Source organism: Saccostrea echinata, unplaced genomic scaffold, assembly GCF_033153115.1.
Source record: "Saccostrea echinata isolate AGI-Se365-2 ecotype Australia unplaced genomic scaffold, CSIRO_AGI_Sech_v1 ptg000017l, whole genome shotgun sequence".
In the NCBI taxonomy this organism is placed as follows: Eukaryota; Metazoa; Mollusca; class Bivalvia; order Ostreida; family Ostreidae; genus Saccostrea; species Saccostrea echinata.
In genome coordinates, this window is record NW_026889766.1 from 6,341,603 (window position 1) to 6,366,516 (window position 24,914).

The 24,914-nt window shown below is 31.6% G+C and overlaps 1 protein-coding gene across 1 annotated transcript in view; it reads left to right on the forward strand.

Moving 5' to 3' along the window:
• The window catches only part of LOC133189296 (tissue factor pathway inhibitor 2-like), a 62,534-nt gene extending 38,193 nt beyond the window's left edge, over positions 1–24,341 (forward strand). Inside the window, exons 4-8 of the mRNA XM_061324694.1 lie at positions 14,003–14,078; positions 20,777–20,820; positions 21,920–22,087; positions 22,822–22,915; positions 24,101–24,341. Coding sequence (XP_061180678.1) covers positions 14,003–14,078; positions 20,777–20,820; positions 21,920–22,087; positions 22,822–22,915; positions 24,101–24,341 — 623 coding nt within the window. The remainder of the gene's footprint in view (positions 1–14,002; positions 14,079–20,776; positions 20,821–21,919; positions 22,088–22,821; positions 22,916–24,100) is intronic.
• The last annotated feature ends 573 nt before the right edge of the window (positions 24,342–24,914 follow it).

The window sequence follows — 24,914 nt, forward strand, 5'->3', positions numbered from 1 at the left end:
CAACGGCAGATGGATTATGAGGCAAAAATGTGATTTTTCGGACCAAAGTCAGTAAATCATTGATCGTTGTCTTGTCCGATTTTCACCTCTTTTTTGTGACCGACCAATGAATCAGTCGTGGCCAGTTATACTTTTTTCCTGCGTCGTTGGTCGATTTCTTCAGTTGAAGCAGTCATTGAATAGTCCGTCGACCAACGCTCGATCATTGTCCGTCCATCTGCAGACAGTTTGTAAAGTCGGTTGTCGGTCGGTCGACATTTATGTATAGGGTTTTTGTAATTGTCTGCCGACGATGAAACTGCGGCTCAGCGCTCAATGATCGGGCGACGATTGAGCGACTTATAAATATTTAAATTTAAAGTCATCGATGTTCCTAGGAATTAATGTGACTGCTCCGCGTCGCCTGATACTAACGTCGGCCGATCATGTTTTTCAGCCGACGATACGAGAAAAATTTGTTCGCCCGACCAACGGGTTAAATGTGACCTAAGTATAACTCGGCACTAGGAGCCATTGAAAAGAAAGGATCTTTATCGATCAAACACCTACAGTGGTACGGACCTCAGGTAAAGTGAATTTCAAATGAAAACATTCACACAATAACAGACTACGGCTCAAGAAAAGCTTGAGCATAAGCGTACAATAATATTATTTCTGCAACAAAATGAAATAAAAATTTTGTTCAGCTCTTGTGCCGTAACGATTTATGTGCAACACTTAAAGAGGTTCGTTCCTGAACTTTTGAGCAGATTTTTTTCTCGACCCATATTTAAAAAAATCTGCATAATGTCTTAATTCTTACAAAAAATTTGGATTCTACAAAGCCAATTAAACTTTGTTCAATTAAAACACCATGATTAAATTCGATACCAAAAGCATTAAGTGAGGAACTACATTTTTGGGGCGGAAGGTTTTTAAGAAGAAAATGATCAATTTTTCTCTTTCAAAGTATTTATAGTATTATTAAGTTTGGATTCCTATTTTTCCATGCAGCCTGCATACAAAGTTATTTTATGCAGTGAAATTTTTTTTTGGTAGTGCCAGGTCCTAATTATCTGTTAAATTAACTGTCTATCATCACATTTGACAAGAGGCAAATATATTGTGAAGGTCCAGAAAAAAAGAGCCCTGTATAAGCTTAAAATAACACTATTTTAGTAATAATTCAAACATGACAACACATACCCCCTCTTTTAATTTTCTTTTCTAAATACATAAGATAATTTTAACCACTCTGCTTAAATTCAGTAAAATGTCAACACTTTCTAATGATTTTATAGCCTGTTAAATTTTTAATTCTAGGAAAGTGATGTTTTTTTGAGTGCAGAAAGGTCATATAATTGACAGTGCGATGTAAGTTGAAACATTTTTGTTGTCACAAATTTTAATGTGACTATTCAAGATAATATAAGACTGTGTTTGTTCCCATAATATATTTGGATAGAAAATATCTGACAAAAAACTTAGAAAAAATTATTTATGTGTTAGACGTAATTACAGTGCAAAAAGGTCATATTTATTGCTCCGTAGCGCCAAAAGAAACCCATTGAGCTCCATTTTTTGTTTTGATTATTAATTAAACTATGTGTGTAGATTCTAAAAAAATATACTTGATAAAAAATTCTTAATAGTTTTGATAACAGGATCCAACCTCCTTAAAAAAGTTATAATTGACCATCATGTGATCAAATGTGTTGATATGAAGTTGAGAGATCCCTTTGTGCAAATTGTATGTCTGCTTTGGGCAGCTTTAATATAGCTGCGTAGATTTAAATATATGCGTGCATAATCACACATAAAACTATCGTCAAATACATCATGTTATAATCAATCAATTTTGTTTAGTTCATTACAGTTACACTGTAATCACCATTTATATCACCCTACCGATTAGAAAAGTACATGTAGTACTGAGTTTTTATATTGGCTTGTTTAATGCAGAAGTTTCACTTACATCTTTTTTTTAATTTCATTACATCTTTTTCCTTTACATATCTTAAATCAAAAAGTCATGCTTTAAAAATGTATTTATTTTCGCATTAATTTTTGGATATTATTCTTTAAATTTATTAACTAATTTTTTTTTAAAGTTCAAATCATTCTTTTTTATCTTGGGAATTTGTCACGCAGTTCTCTATTTTATTGTAGCTATGTTGAGATGAATGTTTTACAACTCCTCGGTAATAATATTATGCTTTTTTTTTAAGCATAAAGCTATGTTTATGAATGATTAATTGTTGATCTACATCCTATTTGAGAATTCTTCACTCATATATAAGACGTCACCCATACCAGTGAAGGGCTTCAAAATTAGACCTATACTCGGGGCCTTTGAGCAATGGGCGCCTTTTTCGTGCCAACGTCTACTATGACAGGGGAACTCGGTTTTGAAGAAAGGACCTGTGAGTTTCATTAACTTTCTCGAGATGTTGGCGAAGAAACAATCACGTACTATGTTTACCTCTTAAGTTTGAATCGGAACGAGAATAGAACCCGGGCCTCTCGATCACGAAGCAACACCCTACCACTAGCCTACCTTGATCTGTATAATGTTCATGGGATCCCTTTAAGCTGATTTTTGAAAACTATCTTTGTCTATGAAAACCTTGTAATTACAATTTTGAAATAACTGATGTTCTAACAAAAAAAATCTTTGCAAACAAAAAACACAAGACCAAAAAATTAGCCAACTTACTCATTTTTTTCCAGACACATTCAATTAATCGTTTTTTGCTACATTCTCATACAGAATTACAAGAAGGTGATAGTATTAATTGTTTTCATAAATAATCAAACACACAAATGACAACAATGTAAATTCGCTTGTTTCACTCCATTTTGGGGATAGAGGAGTGGTGCATTTACAAGCACCTGATACCGTATAATTGGAAATTTTAGCGGGACGCAAACTTTATCTACATTTATTATTATCGCAATTTATCCCCAAAATTTGGTATATATTTTTAGCGAGAAGTGATTTTAGCGATTTTATAATGTCGACAGAGAGAACTATAACAACTGATATGGAATAAATTGTTAGCGATATTCAATTTTAATGACCATAGAACTATCGCTAATAATGCCAATATTGAATCCTCGCTAAAAATTCTGCTTATACGGTAGTTATCATTAGTTAGATCTCACGAACAACATATGATATCACTTAACTCTGGAGTCTGTCTACTTAAATTCACATCTGTATGATGTAGCTGTAGGCACAGTAGCAAAATCGTGAAATGTTAATTACTAATCATCGTAGAAAAAATATCACGTTGAGCACCTGTTAAAATCACGTGATTCTCGTTGGCTGACAAGTATATAAGGTATGCTTATTAAGACAATATGAAACAGCAATTATGGAACGAATACTCTTACTTGGCTTGACATTGACTATTGTAATCGTAAGTAAATATTGTTTTTATTCCTAAAAGTATTTTCCCAAGCTTAATAATAGTAAAGCTGGCAATTTAAAAAAAAATATTATTTTTGTTTTCATCCTCTGGAAATCAACGTGTATAATTTAGTATAGCGCGTAAAATTTATATCCAAAAACGATTCTTTCTATGCCACTGATTTTTGTGGGGTTTTTTTTCACTATTTATCGATGAACAACGCTTTACTGCATCCTTTAACATACACTTCTACAGCAACTTTTTGTTAAAATTAGATTAATTCATATGAAGACTTTGTCTATGACCTTGAAGCAAGAAACATTCAACATAAAAAAGAAACTTAAATTAACTTTTTTGACAACAAATCATCCTTTACCCTTAGGTCATTGTTTTGCGCTCACCCCAAAAAAACTGCCCTTTACATAAATTTTAACTTCTAAAATACTCAATATTCCTCTTAGTGCTCTTTGCCAAAGTGTTGGAATCCTTTGTCCGCTAAAATAAATTACTCCAAAATTATTGGCATGCCTTTGAGCACGCAAAACACCAAAATTTTCGCCCACCAAAAAAACCCGCTATACGGTACGCCAAAATGAGGGATAAACTTATGAAAGTTTGATAATTTTGTGTTTAAAAGAAAATATACATGTGCGTAATTGATTTCATTTTTAAACGTTCAAGAGGATATAACCCGATACTTTTCATCTGATGTTTTGCTCAAGGAAAAAGTAATACCTTCAAGCTAACCCGTTCAATATGTGTAATTCAGTTACGGAAAATTGATACGAATCAATTTTATGAAATTCTTTTAAGATTTAAAAGGAATCATTTTAAAGAGTTTACTCTTTTTATTAAATACAAATAATAAGACGTAAAAAGAAGAGTAGAAACATGTCCATTGTTGATTGATTGATTGATTTTATGTTGTTTAACGTCCCATTCGAGAATTTTTCACTCATATAGAGACGTCACCATATACCGTTGAAGGGCTTCAAATTTTGACTTTTACTCGGCACTCAGGGCCATTGAGCAGTGAGGGATCTTTATCGTGCCAACGCCTGCCGTGACACGGGGCCTCGGTTTTTAAGGTCTCATCCGAAGGACCTGCAACTTTCACTTCAAAGTGTCGATTGCATGGCGAAGGAACAGTTACTACCCATTTTTTATCGACTTAGGTCAGTCGCGGCCGAGATTCGAAATCACGACCTCAAGATCACGGAGAGAGCGCTCTACCGACTGAGCTACCGTGAACGGTCAGGTCCATTGTGTCATACGTCTTTTACTGTATCAATATATTTTTGCTGATAAAAAGAGGCTGAATATTATCTATTTATCGCAGAAAACTACCTATGCACAAACTTAAAGTCCGTAAAATATATACCCGACATTTCTTATACTAACACTAAATCTGATCTAACGAGATGACGTAACTTGTGCATGGTATAAAATGACCTATAAAAATATACCCGATATTTCTTATATATGCATATATTTCCATTTCTATTTGTTTTCTCTGTGATAACTCATTGAAGGAAAGTAGAGTTGATTTCTTGATCATTCTACCGGAATGTAAATTTCGCCAAGCGATAGCTCAGGAGCTAAGGAGGCATGTAAATCTCGTGCGGCTGTCTTAGCTTAGAACACCTAATATGCATGTAAATCTCGTGCGGTTGTCTTTGTGTTTGACGTCAGTGGGCGGGGACTATTGAAATTGATACGGGAGGCCTCGTGTAATTTAAATCTATTAGACTACATTTTTAAAATCTAAATTTACAATTTTATTTTACAATGAAATGGAAATATAACCAATCACTGTCTAGTTAGTAGAGTATGCCAGGGATATCAACGGTAGCTGGAAACGTGGGATAATTTATGTATAACGTGCTTCCCACGTTTCCAGCTATCGTTGATGCCCTGGCATACTCTACTAACTAGACAGTGATTCCTTAAATAATCTGATTCAAAATTGAATCAGATTAAGTGTTAGTATAAGAAATGTCGGGCATATTTTACGGACATTAAGATTGTGCATAACCTAACTTGTTTATCGTACAAAACGACCTATACACCAATTCAACTTTAATTCATTGAAACCCTAATGATTCTTCCTATATCAACTATTATAAAAAACATAATTGGTAATGATTTTTAACCAAAAAAAAATCGTTGATATTCCGGGAAATTCAGTTAAACTAAAGTATGAAGACTTTCTAGAAAAAGATCAAATACTCTTATGCCTTGAGTAAAATATTTAACTAACACATTATTATGCCTTATACATTTTGAAGAGTTATATATACACAAAGAAATATGAAGTTATTGCATGAATATCTGTTCAATCAGTAATAATTTTGGCATATCTGCGACATATTATAAAAAAAAACGAATGAAATCTTATTTATTATAATTCATTTTTCTTGTCAATTTAGGAAAGTCAATCTGTAGTTTACCTGCAGAACCCGGCTTGTGCAGAGGCTACTGTCCAAGGTATTATCACGACACTAAAACTGGAACCTGCCGTGAGTTTATCTATGGATGCTGCGGAGGAAACGCAAACAATTTTCGGACTAAAAAACTCTGCAATCGGGTTTGCAGGAACAAATGTAAGCAGAGAATCTTTATTATGTATTTGCTCTTTTCAGTAAATAAGGGTCGCCAGCGCGGTAAAGTGGTTAGAGTTTACTCTAGCCTCGCGGAGTAAGGGGTTGATCCTAACGTGAAGACGGTTTTCGGATGAAACCGTATAAATCAAGGTCCCTTGACACACTAGGTGCTGTCACAAAAAAGGCCGTAAGTGCCGATTACAGGTCTTAATTTGCAGCCTTCCACTAGCAAGTGGTTGCGTCTTAATATAAGTGAAAAGATCTCCAAGGGACGTTAAACAAGCAAACAAACAAAACACCAATGGAGAGGGTAAAATGAAATCAAATTGATTTTCAATTAAAAAATGCAATTTTTCATGGTGTAATAGAAAAAAGCGAGACCATCATACAAAAAAAAAAAAAATAATTATAAAGATCTACAAGTAAACATATACTTTATATAATCGTAAACGGCATATGTTTTAGGGATATACAGAATCATTAGTCCTAATGTACTGTATAACCATCAACCTCACAGGTTTATTTTTGCGAAAGCAAGAAATGTCTAGGCTACAATTTGATTAAAGACTTCAACAAATAATAATATCTTCATAATTCTAATTGAGTTTTAATGATTTTTTTTTTAAATTTGGTTTCCTACAGCCTGTTTGAACATGTTGAATGCTTATACTGTTAAACTAGTCTATTCTGATGTACATTTGAGAGCAAATGTCGACTCAGGTTATTGAATGAGGAATATTGAAATATTGAATATTGAATTTAGCTACGATGTAGGTCAAAATGAGAATATTGGTTAAACGTTTAAGCTCAACCATGTGCTTGGTTGTTATACAGCTTTTACTTGACTTGTTTTTTAGTCTGTTCAAGGATAGGGTGTCTTAATGGAGCCTGTACTACCGAAACCTGTCCAGCCTTTCCCCGGGCCACCTGCGTGTGAGTACAATCTAATCTGCTTAAAGATTCATAAGCTGATTTATGCTTCAAATGAAGGAAACTTATAAAAATATGTGCTTTTTCCGTGATTCAGTAAAATTTGTTGTCTCGCTTCTTTGGACAATTCAAAAAACATGTACATTATTATTGCTTTGGGTTTTTTATGTTTAAAATCATGGTACATGACAGAATAACATATTTTTAAATCAGGGAATTGGAGAATTATGATGAAACTGTATTTTTTTTACAACTTATATAGTACAACTCAGTACCTTACGGGCCAATAAAATGCAATGTTTAATATTTAAGTGATCCCTATGCACACAAAAAGGAAAGAGAGACAATTTTACGTACACGTGGTTAAACTGAAAAATACTGCGTATTTTAAGTATAATACCTTGTGGCCAAGAACAGCTGGATCTTTCATCAATGATTATTATTTTAATAAAATTTGAATCAAACATTTCTAAATTGTTTAAGTCATATTAAACAACACCGATATCCTTTCTACTAAGTTGATGCTCTTTTAAGTCGTCCATTAAAATGTTATATTCACTCAAACAGCATCCAAGATTCAACGCGGGCATGATTGATCAAAAATGTTTTTTTTTCCGAGAACATGTACAACTTTGACAATATTTTTTCAAAGATCATATTTATGCCAACTAATGTACTTCAACATTATAAACAGCCAGAGTCCGAGCTTGTTTTGCGTAAAATAGACATAAGACCCATATTGTGTGAAAAGGTCATTTATTCACAAAAGTACATTACTCAAATTATTGAATATTATATAATTAGCATTTAGAAAATGCATCATTTGATATGATTGAATAAATGACATAGATTCGCAAAGGTGGGGATAAATAATGTTACCACCTAAGAACAAAAGCATCTTGAGTTTCTGACAGAAAATGAGGGAGGTCAGTGGGTGGGATTTAAATCGTCCTTGCAGCTAGCAGCCAAATCAAGGAATGCCGCAAACGACGCAGACCCCTGGAAAAACCCAGGGCGACATCCACAAAAAAACAGTTAAAAGCGCGCATTCCTAGGTATGCAGAATGATGCAGAGTTAACTGCGGCTGACAGCTAATCTTTACTCGCATTGAGTCATGTTTTATTTCCGGTAATTAAGTACGCGTAAACTCTAGATGCTTCAGTTGAATAAACAAATATGACAAAAATACAATTAAAAAAATCCTATATATAATCTTGTTGTCATAAATTATTTTATATTGTTAATAAAAGCAATTTTATTTTTAGGTAAAAGCAGGTAGTCTTCTCTGTTTATAATAAAAGACTGCGACACAAAGATTTGCATAACTACTTCCAAATAGGTTAATAAAACGTTTTTGACAAAGCAAAAAAAGAATAATTTCGTTTTTTAATTAGAAATCCTTCGGCATTAAATTCTTAGAATTTGAATAATTAATAAAACGGTAAAACAGAGGATTTCTTTCATTCAACAATATATCGATTTCATGATTATTATACAAAAATGAAATGGAAAGCAAATGAATATCAAAATTTAAAAACAACACATGTCAAAAACAAAATAAAAGAACACAGATTATACTTGGCTATCAATTAATGTTTCATTACTAATCATCTTATAGGATATTTAATACAGTTATGATCTATGGTATTCGCAAGTGTATTTTGCAAATACCCATCAAAAATAATCTTTTATCTACCTCTGCTTTTTGCTTATTTACCTATATAATTTACAATACAATTTTTTTCTTAACAGAGCTGTTTGTCCTTGTATGTCTGTATGGATATATGACGGAGAGGATGTCACTGACAAGTGTAATAACAAAGGCTAATTAACTCACAGAAGAACATGGCGCGGAATCAAATGATTTAAAATTAAAAAAAAAAATCATCTGTTTGATTACTCCTGTGTATCGGAAATAAACAATTTTAAAACAACTAACAAAAAGGCAACCATTTTCGTCAAATATTTGGGGGTTTTGCAAAAAAAAAAAAAACAAAATATTTTCACACCTATTTTCACACCTATTTTAAAATGAATATGTACGTCTTATTTTTAAGATATCTCCGGAAACAAATTATGTCCTTTTTGAAGATTCTTTTTTATACACACTTTTGATAACATTTAGATTTGCCAAAAAATTATAGTTAAAAAATTATAGTTATCTTGATGTTTTATCATTCGATCTTGAATCTTGATTGATATTTCTTCTATATTATTATTATTTTTTATGTTCGTAATAAAAAAAATGGATCCTACAAGATAAGTCAGTTGTTTATGACTAACCGAAAGGTTCAATATCTATAATAGGAGATTTGGAGATAATTGAATGGCACATATAAATTGAAATCACATATAGGTAGCTTTTTGTGTCGTTCTGAATTCTGAATAATTACTGTACTAAATTTTTCACGTTTTCTTACTTTTAACTTTTAGTTTGCTTATATTTAATATGTAATCTTGATATTTTTATACAACATTTCTTAAGATACCTTTTAAAGGATTTAGAAAAACTTGCTGAGTAAATTCAGTAGCTTAATGTATTTTGTGAACGATTTTGTGGAAACATAGATAGTGGTAATCTGTTTCAGGGGTTACATTGCATGACATCTTCCTCGTAAACAGTAGTGTGTCGAAACTTCATTGATATTTTGACAGATGCAAAACATCAAATATTCAACTGATAAAATGGGAAAAAAAGAAAAATCTCTTGAAAGAAAATGAATTATATCTGGTATTCCAAGTACATGTAACGCCTTAAGAGATAATGAAGTTATGAATGTAATCTAATCTGTTATTTTTTTTTTTTTTTTTTTTTTTTTTTGGAATTGAAAATAATGAAATATGCTTCACCTCGGTCAAAAGTAATGTTTTTGGTCAATGCCAAACTACATTGAATACATAAATTAAGACGTTTATCAATATACATCGGTATAAAAACAGTAATAAAGCCTTTAGCAAATTCAGAAACAGGGCAGAGTCGAGACGAAGTGCAACAGGTTGAATTGATCATGTGCCTTCAAGGATATTTCATAAACAGGTGATTCATATTAAACTAATATAAAACTTGTATTTCATTTTCGTAATGAAGACAAAAAAGAGATCTGTTTTTATCACTTATGAAATGATATCCACCAATGGCATAATTTAGAATGTGTGGATGAGTTTGTATCCATTAATGGCATACCTGTGTCTTTATTCAACAACAGTGATGCAAATAATGATACAAACTTCACTTATGATACTAATGATATCATTTACACATGGCGATGTAAATCAATTTATGAAAAAAAATATATGGCCTATAAATCAACCAAAAATATAAAACTTTTATAGATATACCATAAATGGATTAATAATCATCCACTTCTGCATAGCTTACATCATCAGTGATTTTTTTAACATTTACGATTACAACTTAGTGTTCAGAAATTAAATCACGTATAAAAGATTTTATTTTAAAAAAATTCGCAATGAGATAAATACGTATCTATTTCTATATTTTTAATGAATTGGAAATTTTTGCACCTTCTGATGTATAGATATACTACTTCAATGACGCGGGTAGGTTAAGGCTTCCCGTAGAATATCACAGTGCACTCTGTGCCTTCACTTCTCTGAACTACCAAAATATGACGTCATAATGGAAAATGACGTCAAGTCACTGCCAACTTGAGGTGTTATGACGGGGAGAGTGTCATGAACTTTACACTTTATTTCAAACTGCATGTAAAATGCTAGATAACTATTGCAAAATTTACGGGCGGTTAAAAGTTTTTTTAAGTCTTATATGTCCGAATATTTTAAAAATACATTTGCTATTTTAGAATAGACGATTTTATCCATTTTTTTTTTATATGTTAGAAATATATCAGTTCTCCGTTTTTACTGTAATCATGAAGAGATGAACGTTTCACAATGTTTCGATAACACTTTTACGCTTCAGAGCATATAGCTGTTTTCCTAAGATCCCTTAAAATGATCGATGATACCTGTCTTTTTTTTTATTTTAACTTTTGAATTATAATTTTGAAATAAATTTTAAGGTTTTACGAAAGAAAAAAAATTGACAAAACATGGTAAGGGGATTGCAGATGATAATTTCCTGTATATTTATTTTAAAAAGTTCACGAACTACATTTATTTTCACTGTACTCAGGAGTCACTCTGAGTAAATTCATATTTGTATATTGTAGTGGCAGGCACAGAAACAGAAACATAAAACCCTGATTTCTAATGAACGTAGGAAAAGCTGTCATGGTAGGGCACCTGTTAAAGTAACGTGATCCTGGTTGAATTGACAAGTATATAAAGTATGATTATCAATACAATAAGAAACAACCGACCAAACAAATAATTATGGAAAGATTGTTTGTACTTGGATTGGTATTGGCCATTGTAATTGTACGGGTAAGTAAATGTTGTTTACATTCTTAAACCATCAAACGAATAAGCATGATTTCGTAACCGAAAAGATTTATTCTTTTGTAATGATTTTTCATTGTTTATCAACGAGCAACGCACATAAACTTTCTACAAATATTAGCTTATTTCGGTATAGTTTGTACATTTCTAAATTTATTTCTAAAAGATTAAGGAGTGGGTAGAAATTAGTATCGAATCACATCAAACAAAACAAATATGAAATTATCAGTAAAAAAATTCTAAGTTGATATATAATCATTTAAAATTACTCCATCACTTTATTTTAGACTGACGCTAACGGACAAGAATATCTTCCTCGACCTCCAGGTAGGAAATAGTGCGCATCCGTTTAATATCAAAATGAATAATTGGAACTGTTTTTAATACGATTCAGAAAAATACAGTTAAACTCAAACTGTGGAATCTGGAATGTGGAATCTCTAGAACAGGCCCCAAGACAATTAACTGAGAAAAGATTTAAGTCAACATTTTAATTTTGAATATCTTGAATTCTAATTAACATATGTGCATGAAAACTTGCAGGTTTGTTAATTCCTAAATTCATACACATGTTCAAAATTTCGTTTAAGTATCGACATTATTTTAAAAATTATATTGATTTGAAATTTTGACTTAAGTCTGTTCTCAGTTTATGGATATAAACCATATTGTGAAGAGTTATGAATTACAAAGAAATATAACCTTTTTGCATGCGCATAATTATGTTCAATCAGTAATTTTTGACATATTTGATACACATAATAAAAGAATCGGGTATAATACTATTTATTATAATTTATCCTTTCATCAATTTAGGACATTCAATCTGTAATTTACCTCCTGATACCGGTTTGTGCAAAGGCTACTGTCCCCGGTATTACCACGACTCTAAAACGGGCACCTGCCAGAGGTTTATCTATGGATGTTGTGGGGGAAATGCAAACAATTTTCGAACAAAAGAACTCTGTAACAGGGTTTGTAAAACGAGATGTAAGCAATGGTTCTTTATTATTTTTTTGCTTTGAATTTCAGTGGAGCATCAAAAGGATTTCACTTTAACCTCTAATAACATTTTCAATTACAAAAAAAAAAAAAAAAAAAAAAAAAAAAAAAAAAAAATTATGGTGTAGAAAGAAAGTGAAATCATTTTGAAAATACAAGGGCAAGCATTTAGTACATGCACATACACGCATATAGCAAATGTTTTTTGTATGTGGAAAATGATGGGTTCTGTTGTAGATGTTTATCCATCGATTTCAAAAGTGCTAATTTACTTTTGCAAAAACAAGAAACTACCCGAAACGCTTTAGGTTTAAAGATGTTAACAAATGATGATATCTATTGATCTTTGTTAAACATTTTTATACTCATATAGTAAAACCTGTCTAAAGAGATATACACTTTCAGACAAAGAAAACTGAACAAAGAATAATATCGTAAATCTAGAAATTTTTGCTGTAGATAAATTTTTAGCAAATTTGCGCGTGCATTGCATTCGCAAAAATATATTTCTTAAAAATAAATCAACAACAAAGAAATGAAAACAGAATTTTTTGCTATTTTTTAACAAGATGAACAGGTGTTCGTAAGCAGTGGTCATTTTAAGAAATCTGTTTATTCTACAACCTAATTACCCGTGACAATCCGTGCGTAAGACTGCCTTCACTACATTCAACATCGTCCGATGGTTTGACAGGCATTTTGTCTCTTTTTAATTATTTCTCTAAGAAAGAGAGGCCAGTTGTTTTATCTAAGAACAAATGTTTTTATCTGAAGGTTAGTTAAAGCCGACATCTTTTTATATATATTTTTGTACATGCGTGATTTATTAAAATGTTATGAAAACTTTAGATGTTTTATCTCTTAAATTCTACTACTTTTATCTGATTATTGAACATGGGCATTGTTTAGTATTGTATGTACATGTGTAATTTATTGTAAGTACATGTATAATTTGTAATCCTATAATTACATGTTGGCATCGTTTAATATTGTATGTACATGCATAATTTATTGTGCGTGCTACATGCGTAATTTATAAACTGCTATGAAAATTTTAAGCGCTTTTTAATTTTAGCACCAATTTCAATTCGCAAAATTTTGAAACGTAAAAATTAATCAACAGCTTTTTGACCCCGATTCGCAAAAATAAATCGACGTAAAAATTTCCAGATTTACGGTATTTGTTTATTTGTTTGTTCGTTGTTAAACGTCCTTCTCGGGAATTTTTCACTCATATGGTGACGCCACCACTTGCCGGTAGAGGGCTGCAAATTTAGACCTATACTCGGCACTCAGGATCATTGAGCAGCGAGGAATCTTTTTCGTGCCAACACATACTGCAACACGGGACCTCGGTTTATATGATCTCATTGGAAGGACCGGTCTTCACGTCCCACAGTGGGATTCAAACCCGCGACGCAAGGATCAGCTCCTTACTCCGCAACTCTAGAGAAAACGCTTGCGACACAAAGAATAATGAAAAAATAATAAAGTTGGTATGAGATTATTGGTCGAACTTCCTAGCAAAATAATTTCCACAGTTAATGAAAAAATAATAAAGTTGGTATGAGATTATTGGTCGAACTTCCCAGCAAAACAATTTCCACAGTTAATGGATTATGCAGTTTAAACTGCACTTGTTTTTTTTTTAGTCTGTCCTGCAATAGCCTGTCTTATTGGACCTTGTACTTCTCAAAAGTGCCCAGCCTTTCCCGAGGCCATTTGCGTGTAAGTAAAATTTAAACTATTAATAGATTTATAAGCTGGTTAATGATTTTGGCCTATTTGTTTTATTTATATCGCTGTTTTGTATGTTCGGACAAAATTAAAACTGTTGTTTGCTGTTATTTAGATTTTCATTTTAAAATCATACAAGAAAAAAAAGCTATATCTTAGGTACTGAATTGAATGCATCCTTTGACACTGAACTCTTCCACCACTGAGAGTTAAACATATCTTTTTTTTTTTTTTTTTTTTTTTTTTTTTTTTTTTTTTTTTTTGGATACATTCCATGCATAGTGTTAATTTCAATTATCAATTTTAAGAAGAAAAATCAAATTAAAAAAAAAAAGTCAAAAGACGCAAAATATATAAAACTTTCGATATATGTTAAAGTTCTTTGGATCATCTTTTAGTATATTTCATAAAATTATGATCTATGATATTTGTTGCAAGTGCATTTTCAAATACCTATAAATAAAAAATTTAAAAAAAAAACAACCCCTGCCGTTTATATATATATATATATATATATATATATATATATATATATATATATATATATATATATATATATATATATATATATATATATATATATATATATATATATATATACAATATCTTTCTGACAGGGCTGTTTGTCCTTGTATGTCTGTATGGATATATGACGGAGAGGATGTCACTGACAAGTGTAATAACAAAGGCTAATCAACTCACAGGGAAACGAGGCAGGAAATTTGAATTATGTCAGTTTGAAATAAAATATCTCTTTGATCAAATGACTCCTGTGTACTGGAACTAAATAACTAAAATGCAACCATTTTAATGAAAGAACTATATATGGTAAGGGCGTATTCCTGCCCCCATAATAGTCAAATTTTGAAAATCTCTTGAAATGAGAAAAAGTGCATATATTGTATAAAATAATCCAAATTAAGACAATATATTATGAAATTGGAAAAATTAGCTGGCTTTTCTTGTCTCTGTGACGTCACAAACTATTTGGATTTCCGTTATTTTTAAAATAGAGGCCAAAATGCACAGAGTTTGTTCAATTTTGACTATAGTATTTATAGAGCGCAAGCTTGCTCAGGTATCATATTCCCATATTTCATTGATATTATCATTCTACACATTATATCAAAAGATCTAGTCTGAGCAGACCTGCGCTCGATAATTTCCAATCAAAATACCGACGTAAAATACGCTATTTTCTCTCAAAATCATTGCAATTTGGAATTTTCGTCATTTTATTGACGTCATATCTAACTAATGATGTCATAGTTGATAAAAATATTTAATGCTTTGAAGTCTGCAAATATCCACCTGGTTTAGAACATAATTAAAGATTTCTCCATCAAAGTTTTATTTTGGGGGCAGATACTGGCCACTACAGAATATAGTCCTTTGTTGGGTTTTAAAAAAGAATAGAGAATACATCTTTCTTTTCATTATCTATATCCATATATATTTTATTTTCAGTATCTATATGCGAATCTACTTATTTGGATAAGTATTTCTTTTGAAGAAATTTCTGTCATTTTTCATTCTTTTTTTTTTTTACAATTCAGAACACATCTGTTGCAAGCGTCTAGAACTGGCCATGGTATAATTTTTGTTATAGTAATGTTTCGTTATTCTTGGTATATATCTCATTCTATTGTTTTCCTAAATTACTTGGGACACCCTGTATTTTTCGTAATTCTGGTAAATGTCTAATCAAATAAGGGACAGTCTCCATAACAGATCATAAAGAGAAAACCCAATTGTCAATTGAATACTTATAGAAGAGAGGTAGAGAGAGTAATTTTTTCAAGTAAATTCATTAATTTACATTTCAGATTATTAAACACGATGTGGAAAAAGGTAACGCATGTTTCGCCTCGGTCAAAAATGATAATTATAGTCAATGTCAAATAATATTAAATACCTAGTTTATAAAATGTAGAGCTTTACACCAGTATCAGTAAAACTGCAATGCGGCCTTGAGCAATGTCAGAAACAGGACAGAGTCCAGACAAAGTGCAACAGGTTGAATATACAAACATCGGGAATCATCAAGGATGTAAAATAAACAGGTGTTTCATGGGAAAATAATATGGGAACTTGTAGTTTAGTTTTATAATGTAGAGGATAAATAAAAGAGGGGTTTGTTGTCACCACATGTTCGTCTCCACCTTTGGCTTATATAGAATATTACATACTAAAAATCATATCGTATTTTATATAGAAAAACAATAAACATAATTTATATTAGCTCCTACGACAAATATTGAGGGTCATTTAACTTTTACTAATTGATTGGCAAAGAGAGTTTTCCAAAATATTATTGAATTTGGCTTTGATGAGTAGAATGATTTATTATGACGTAATAATACCTTCAAGTTGGCAACTTTCAAAAAAACCTAACATCAGAATAAGGAAAACCAGGTAACACTATCATAGCAACCTAAAGATCAATGTGTACATAATACATTGGATACAAATGAGTTGTTGAATGATAACGAATGAAATCATAATAACATTTTATTAATTTGTTTTGTTTTGTTTTTTTTTTTTTTTTCTGGCAACATTAATTATGTTAGCCCCATTGGGCCGAAAATATTGCCTCCGCTCATTGTCGGGATATATTTCCGTCCGGTAGAGGCTAACATCATCAGTGTTACCATCAAAACCGGTCAATATTTGTATATTATCATATACTAAGTAGTCAATATATAACAGGGTTTGGTTTATATAAAAACGCAGCCTGTTGAGGGTTCTGGACAAGATTGTATTGATACTTAAAGGATGGAATCAATCAAAAGTATAATGTAACCTTGCAATATAACAAGTGTAAATATAAGCATAAAAATAACACAATGATTGTCAAGGGAGATAATTCCTTATACATATAATATACATATTTTTCTCCACAATTTAATAATAATCAATTCTTGTCATAAAATCTTACAATAATTGTTATCATAATATACTTGAACATTACAAAATACTGAATAATCCTAAAATCATTATATGCATACCATTCTATGGGAACAGGCGTGTAACTGCTAAATACTGTATATATACAAAGCATACAGTCTCAGAGTGATCAGTAAATTAATTATCCAATATTACATACCAGATCATAAAATTATGTTACCTAAAATATATAACAACGAGATCTTTCCATTTTCATCATACTTCAAAATATCATTTTCACTGATCTCATTTCTTCAGGGAAAGTATTTGCTTGGGAAATATATTAAGTGTGCAAAATTACAGATTGGACATTTAATTGAAATATTAGAACCATATTAATATTAGTAATAAATAATTAGCTTACCAAAAGGAGAAGAAAAGTCAGTCTCTAAATTAAAAATGTCATTTTGTCAATATGTCAGACAACCACACATATAGACATCATAACTGACCAAACTCTGAGCAAAGAATGTCCAGAAAAACAAGAACCTTCTGGAGGGGAAAACATGAACTTATTTCCAAGTAAAATAAAAAGTAAAATACCAATAAAATTAAAAGAAACATCCAACATTAGGCCTGGATATAATTAATGACTTAAGACCATTTTTATCTATATACACCTATTGACAGACCATGTGTGAATGCACACAAAAGGTTTATAAACAAAATAATTATATTATTCAATATGTGCATTTTAAATCAAAATGAATATGACATATGACACTTATCATACATGTACATAACACAAACATGTATGCAAAGAAAAATTAGTAAAATATGCATCTACCACAAATACCCCGATTCCACACGGTGAGAAACGGGTTACGTCACAATATCCCATGTCAACGACGGGTCCGAAATCAAACACGCGTGCAAAAATCCTTATTAAACCGGAAATTACATAAGTATAAAGATAAAAAGTTAATTAACTTGATTTAATTGAAATAGAGTTATAATATATAATTCTTGTACTAAACTTTGTCGACTTAATTTATTCTAAAATATTTAAAATTGTCTCTATTAGATTTTAAAGAAAAGGGTAATTTACATGCACGAAACATTCTAAAATGGCTTTATTAAATATTTTGAGTATATGATAAAGAGAATAACACATACTAAAAGCCATATCATAAGTCACATCAGCCGTATATAATATTCTCTATTTAATAGATAGCTTAACGACCATTGATCATATAATTGTATTACTGTAAATGTATCATATTTAGCGTGTACGATATTTAGCGGAAATTGTATTTTGAACAAGTTAGCGTGGATTTGATTTAGCGCATTTCTTCATGTTCTTATTTATGTATATATGTGCAACACATTCAGCGTTGTACTTGAATTAGCGGAAGTTTCTTTCCGCCAAAAGCGCTAAAAAGAATATACAGCTAAATGTAATACATTTACAGTATTAATCGACCTCCATACCGACAAAAATTGATACTACGTTCACGTCTTATAAAAGCTGTATCTTGTATGGATGGCGATTTCACATATCTATGATAAAAAAAAAAAAAACAAATATTTCCAATAATGCACGTTCGTCAATCGTTAATGAATTTATATAAATATGTCATATCGATACAAGCTCGTCCATTAATGCATCATTATATCGACAGTGAATTGCGTATCATTTATGATTATACCCCTAAGCTTTCGTGGCGAAAAACAGGGAGAAAAAAATTTTGTTTAAAAATGCAATCAGCAAAATGATACGGTAGTCCAAGTCTGGAATTGAAATGATAATCATACCGAATAAATTATATCTGTTAGGTGTAATTTTATGAACAGATACAGTTTTGGGAACACCTTAAGATCTTGCTGGATATAGTTCATCCGGAGGCAGGTGTTATTTCGTTATTATGCTGTTTCATCTATAGAATATGTATATTGTAGTATAAAAATACTAATCTTACTTTTCTCTTTTAATTTATTTGTTTTTAAGAAAAATTTGGAGAAGAGTATCTCTTAAAGTAAGCATTATTCAAGTTGGATGGCCTTATCGATTCAAATGGAATCATAGACGATTTCCTATCGAAGTGCACAACCCTAGTCATTCATGAGGATTTAATCTGGCAATTTTTGAAAACAGATTAGAGTACTGTACCATTGATTTTATATTTTCTAATTGAAAATATATAATTATCAAGCTACGGTAAACTTCGATTACTACTACTCGATCGTGGTAGAAAGATTGTAGGTTCATGTATAGGCCCTGAAAAATCAATTTGAAAAAAAAAGAAGAAAAAAATAGGTAGCAACTGTACTTAGAAGTGAACGTTTTTCGGTAATGAATTAAACCGATGACACGTATAACGGCAGGCGTTGACAAGATTCCCCATAGATCAATGGCGCTGAGTATGGAGAGTAAAACTTTAAATTTGTCTTTCTTCATCAGTATAAAAATCAGTATAAAATGACATCTCATATGAGTAAAAGATCTCGCAAGGGACGAAAAGCAAACATCAAGGAACCTTCGATTATTTTACGATGGAACAGAACAAGGTAAAAATCAATATTGACAAATTGTAATTATATCGTTTTTAATAAGCATTGAAGCATATATTGTGTCTTTGCTAAAATAAATTTCTGATGTATAAGGTATTTCCAGTATAAAACAAATGTTGGAATGAGTCATATTTGTAAGTCCTCATCATTCAATTGATTTTTTTTTTTTTGGAGACACAATATTCTGAAGGAGTTGCTCTAAAATTTTGATAATTTATTTCTTTGAAGCTGTTTTCTCATCATGAAAATAAATCTACATTTTATCTCATTTCCAAACTCATTATTAATTTAAAACTTAAGAATGTAAGACATGTTTCCATGTGCTGAAATGAAAATGTTGTAAAACAATGACATGTACGATTCTTGATCACTAATACAGCAATAACCAATTTACCTTCAACATGCATGATTTGCTGAAAGGTTGCGACCAAATTATTTTTAACAGTTAAAAATGAAGCATGAAGTAAAACTTAAGGACATACGCAACGTACCTTACCTACTGATAATTTTTCAAGATATTCTTCATTTAAGATTATAGTGCCTTCAGATGTTCATCAACAAAAAATCGGCATGCATTACCGGGGGTTTTAAAAAGATATCAATTGATGAAAATTCCTGTATTATTTAAAGAAAAATACACAAAAATTACTGAACATATATTCTAGATGTTTTGTTTATCCAAACTTGTTTTAGAAGAAGTGAACAACAGCATATATAGACTTAGAAATGTAGCACTCAATTCCTTTAAGTTGTGGAACTCTTCAACTCCAGTGAAAAAGGCAATAAAGTTCAAACTACATTGCGTATGTCCTTAAGTACTGAATTCAGTTGAATTTTAGCACAATTAAATTTTTGTTGTCAACTTTTTTCTAAGCGATTACTGGTCATAAATTGCAAGTATTTGTAAACGTATAAAACATTAGGCTACATTTTACGGCATGAAATAATTTGACTTTTTATGAGCGTGTGTCATCAGCCATACATTCATCTCCGATTCACATGCTTTAACTACACTTTTAGCATAGAACATCATGCTTTCCTATGAATGGATCACAGTATCGGGCAATAAGATATAATAAGCCTTTGTAGTATCGAATTCTATAAGAAGCATTATGCTCTTCATTTTCAATCTTATACTATTTTTAAATTAAACATGAAAGCACTAAATCAGAGAAAAATAAGAATAGGGGTTCCATTCGGCATTCTTGGTAGCATGGTCTAATTTTTTATAGTATAGCCATACACGTGGCTTCTGCCCACAGATGGAGGCTTACCGGTAAGTTAAAGCAGTAATTCGACCAAAAAAACATATTACATTTTATTATGTATCGCTGTTACATATTGTAAATCAACACAAAACACATGTTTTATGCGTTCAGTTGTAAACGAATTTCTTTTCAATGCTGATCCATGTCTTTGATATAAAGCTTTATATGTATTGCCAGCCCCCTTCTATTTATTTGGAAGGAAATAAACATGATGTTTCTGAGGGTCTTTTTCTTGCTTTGGGTAAGACACAGTCCCTTACTTTTCCTTAACGGATAATTATTTCCAATATTTTAAACATATTTTTATCAATCTACTTGGGACATTGAAATATATATCTTCCTGCCAATTCATTTTTTTTTTCATCGATATGTTTATGTATTTTCATGTTTTGAAATATTTTTCCTATAGGTTATTGCCGTGGTACACGGACGTTTTGGGACTTTTCTGCATGGTAAGAGATTTTCACTCCTCTGGTTTTCTTGGTACGAATGACGCATATATAGCTGGTAAAAACTTCATGATATTAAAAACAGTCGTATTCATTTTCAATTCTCAATAGATAAATTTACTTTTAAAAAAGGTTGTTTTTTTTTTTTAAATAAAAAATTTGAACCGTTTTAAGGATTTCTGACGGTTGTACTTATTCAGAAGGTTGCTGTTTTTGGTAGGAATAACGTCATTGGCTTTTGATGACGCCGGGAATGAAACATCAGCCAATTAAAAGTTAGAATGTGTAATTATTTAGAGAGGATGATTTCTTATAAGCCACCCACGAAATAATTACATGTAGTTTTTGGCCTGTTTGTTTGTTAAAGGTTGAACTCTTTAACACAGTATAAATGCAGAATCGCTGATTTATAACGTTATATGCAGTTTTCATTTATGCAACCCCTGGGGCGAATTCTTTATGTTTGAATGTTCCAAGTGATGTTACAAAGAGGTGATTAATATTGAAGTTATACATTTTGTTAAGTTTCGAAATAAAGTATCTTGCACCAATAAATCTCACCAGGGGGGGCGCGCGCTACATATATAGGCTGTGGGTGTTTGATAGTGCACCCTCTGGTGAGAGATTGTTTCTCATACGTGTCTTATTTCTGCTGTAGGAACTTCCTGTACAGAAGCCAAAGATCCGGGTCCTTGTAAAGGCTTCTTCCGGAGATGGTACTTCCATCCGTCTGACAACACATGTCGGAGGTTTATATACGGCGGTTGTGGGGGAAATGGCAATAACCACAGATCTTTAAAGAGCTGCCTGGATGCTTGTAATGATGGTAATACATGTTAATCAATATACAAATACTTCAACAAACGTGGATATAACAGATTACAAGCAGTAATCCCAGTCCCACGAATCCTACAAAAATATAATCTTAAAAAGGGCATAATTATGGAGCCCTCAAAACACAAAAGCTGGGATCAGGTGACAAGGAAGAGTAGGCATCCCCTCAACAGGCCTCAGCCTCCATGAGCTCTCTGTTTTGATGAGGTTAAAGGAGTAATTCAGTCAAAATTAGTTTGAAAAAATGGTCTAACATGAAACATTTCGGTCAAAGGGGTTTCAACATCTTGTAGGCAAGGTCAATATAACGACCATAGAATTCACTAAATACTGACTTTATAGGGACGACCAAAAGCCTGTAATATCAACTTATTTGTCAGTAGCCTGCCTCGCTTTAAAACGAATTTTAACTCGGAACATGCTTTGCGTACCGAATCAGCTGGCAGCCAAATAGAACATTTGCTGAGGATAATGAAATAATTTGACATAAAATTTTAATAAGGATAAGGTCCAATATGAGCATTTAAACCGATCGTGTATTTTCATTTTGTTTTAACTTTCCTAAAGGCACGTGTCCATATTGATTTTGTCCAATTTGAATTATCTCTACTAGGCAAAGGCCAAAAATAAAACGGATTCGATAATTATTTTTCTTCAATACACATATCTATTTTGACGGTTGATTTGCAAAGCAGCCTACTAAAAGGAAGTTATTTCAATTTTCAGGTTGTCCAAACGGAACAAACCCAGATAAAGTACGATGCATTGTGGGAGCTTGCACCATTCAAACCTGCCGACGCTATCCGTGGGCTATCTGTGTGTATGTATAGCTTTTGATTCTCTTAAAATAATATTTTGTACCATATTTCGAAAGGAAGAATTTTCAGGAAAAAAAATCAGTAGACGTTAATTTTCATTCTCTTTAGTTCTAAATGTAAACGGGCGTTTTTCCTATAGATCTATGAACCCAAGCAATTTTTTTCTTACGTGATAAAAACGCGTTAATATTGCTTAATGACATTTTGAAAACAGTGGGGAAAAAACTGAGAAAACATATGTATCAACTCATATCATCTTTTAGGGATCTGCTAAAAGTATCAATTATCGAGTTATCCCTCTTTGTCTTAGATGTATAAATTTCTTTTAAAAATTAAATCAGTATTTAGATATTTTTCGGACATATAGCAAGATCAAAGAGAAAGAGAAGAAAACTACAAAATATAGTGAAAATATATTGGAGTCATTTAAAAATATATATATATTTCTTCCCATAAACTGATTAGGGTAATACCAAATTTCTGAAATACTAGTAGTTTCCTGTTGAAGAAAGCAGAGCCGTTATGTGTTAAATTAGTAGGGAGGCAACCTTTTGTAGTCGGTCTAAGAGTTAAAATATAAGGGGTTTTCACTTCATAAGGTTTTATAAATCTGTTTCAATGATCGGCATTGTTGTCAATAGTCTTCTTTTTGAAATAACATTTATTTATAAAATAATGCATGTGTCAATCAATTTGTTTTTCTTTTAACAAACCATAGGTAGCTTTCAAGGACCCCCAATACGTTATGGGAAAATGCTTTTGTTAATTGAGAAATTATTTTGTACATACATGTAGATTAAAAATAGTCATCTTTACCCACAGGAAACAACACAGCATTCATAATAGAATTCACTGTTGCTTAATTAAATGGGTAAAATATATGCAAATAAGTGTTCAATCAATTTACTTTGGTCTGATAAAATGCTAAGAATTCTTCATTTTTTTTTTAAATCAGCATTGCACGGTATATATTTCATTTTATTTTATTAAATATGTAAGTACATGTATTATGTTGTAAATTTTGAATTTCCAAGGTGGAGATAAATACAAAATTTACATTATGTATCATGTTGGTAAAGTTTGCATTTACCTCCATCAAGTAAGTTCAAAATTTACAATTAACATGATACAAGAATTAATTACTCACATTATTTTTAAATTAATATGATTTCATTACCTATTTTTAGACCAAGATGTAACGGATGTATCTCGCGGTTCATCTTATTCGGGAGGGACGTGACGAACAGGTGTCACAGGCGAGTTCCCCTACCCCCCAAACGACGGCGACCGGTGCTTATCGTGAGGAGGCGGAAATCTGGAAATCGAAGACGGAAGCATTTACATAAAAGACGGAAGTATGTGAATCGCAGAGGGAAGTTGGTGGTTCCTAAACGGAAGCCCACAGATAGGAATCTTCGAAGTCCCTGAAAAGTCCGGGATTGATGATATTTTATCAAAATGATGCGTTTGCATGATATAACGCAATAAAGTAATCAGACTGATTTTACCTTTCCTTCATTTTTCAGTATGAGTTAAAGAGAGGAAATCGCATTTAAGCATAATTAACGTCCAAATTTTCTGCAATAATTCTAGTCCCCTTCTTCTAGTCCAATTCTGGTTCCCTTCAAAAATAAGGCTCAGAGTCCCGAGGCCTTTAGAGGATTCTTGGAGGGGGTGGCTGATTTTGGAAGTAAATAATCTATCCTCAAAAATGTTGAAAATAAATATAATCTGTCCTCGATTGGCAAGAAAATAAATAATTTGTCCTTGATTAGTGCTACTACCCCCCCCCCCCCCCAAACGCGAAATAGAGTTTTTGAGTTTGTGCGTTTTCCTTTTTTTTTTTTTTTGGTTTCTTTTTTCAGTGAAGAAGAATATTAAGTAATTTGTGTCCTTGATCATCTTGAAAATAAATAATCCATTCTTAACTGGCATGAAAATAAATAATCTGACTAGAATAATTTTGCCAGCCCTCCCCCCTTCTCAAAATCAAATGGTCGT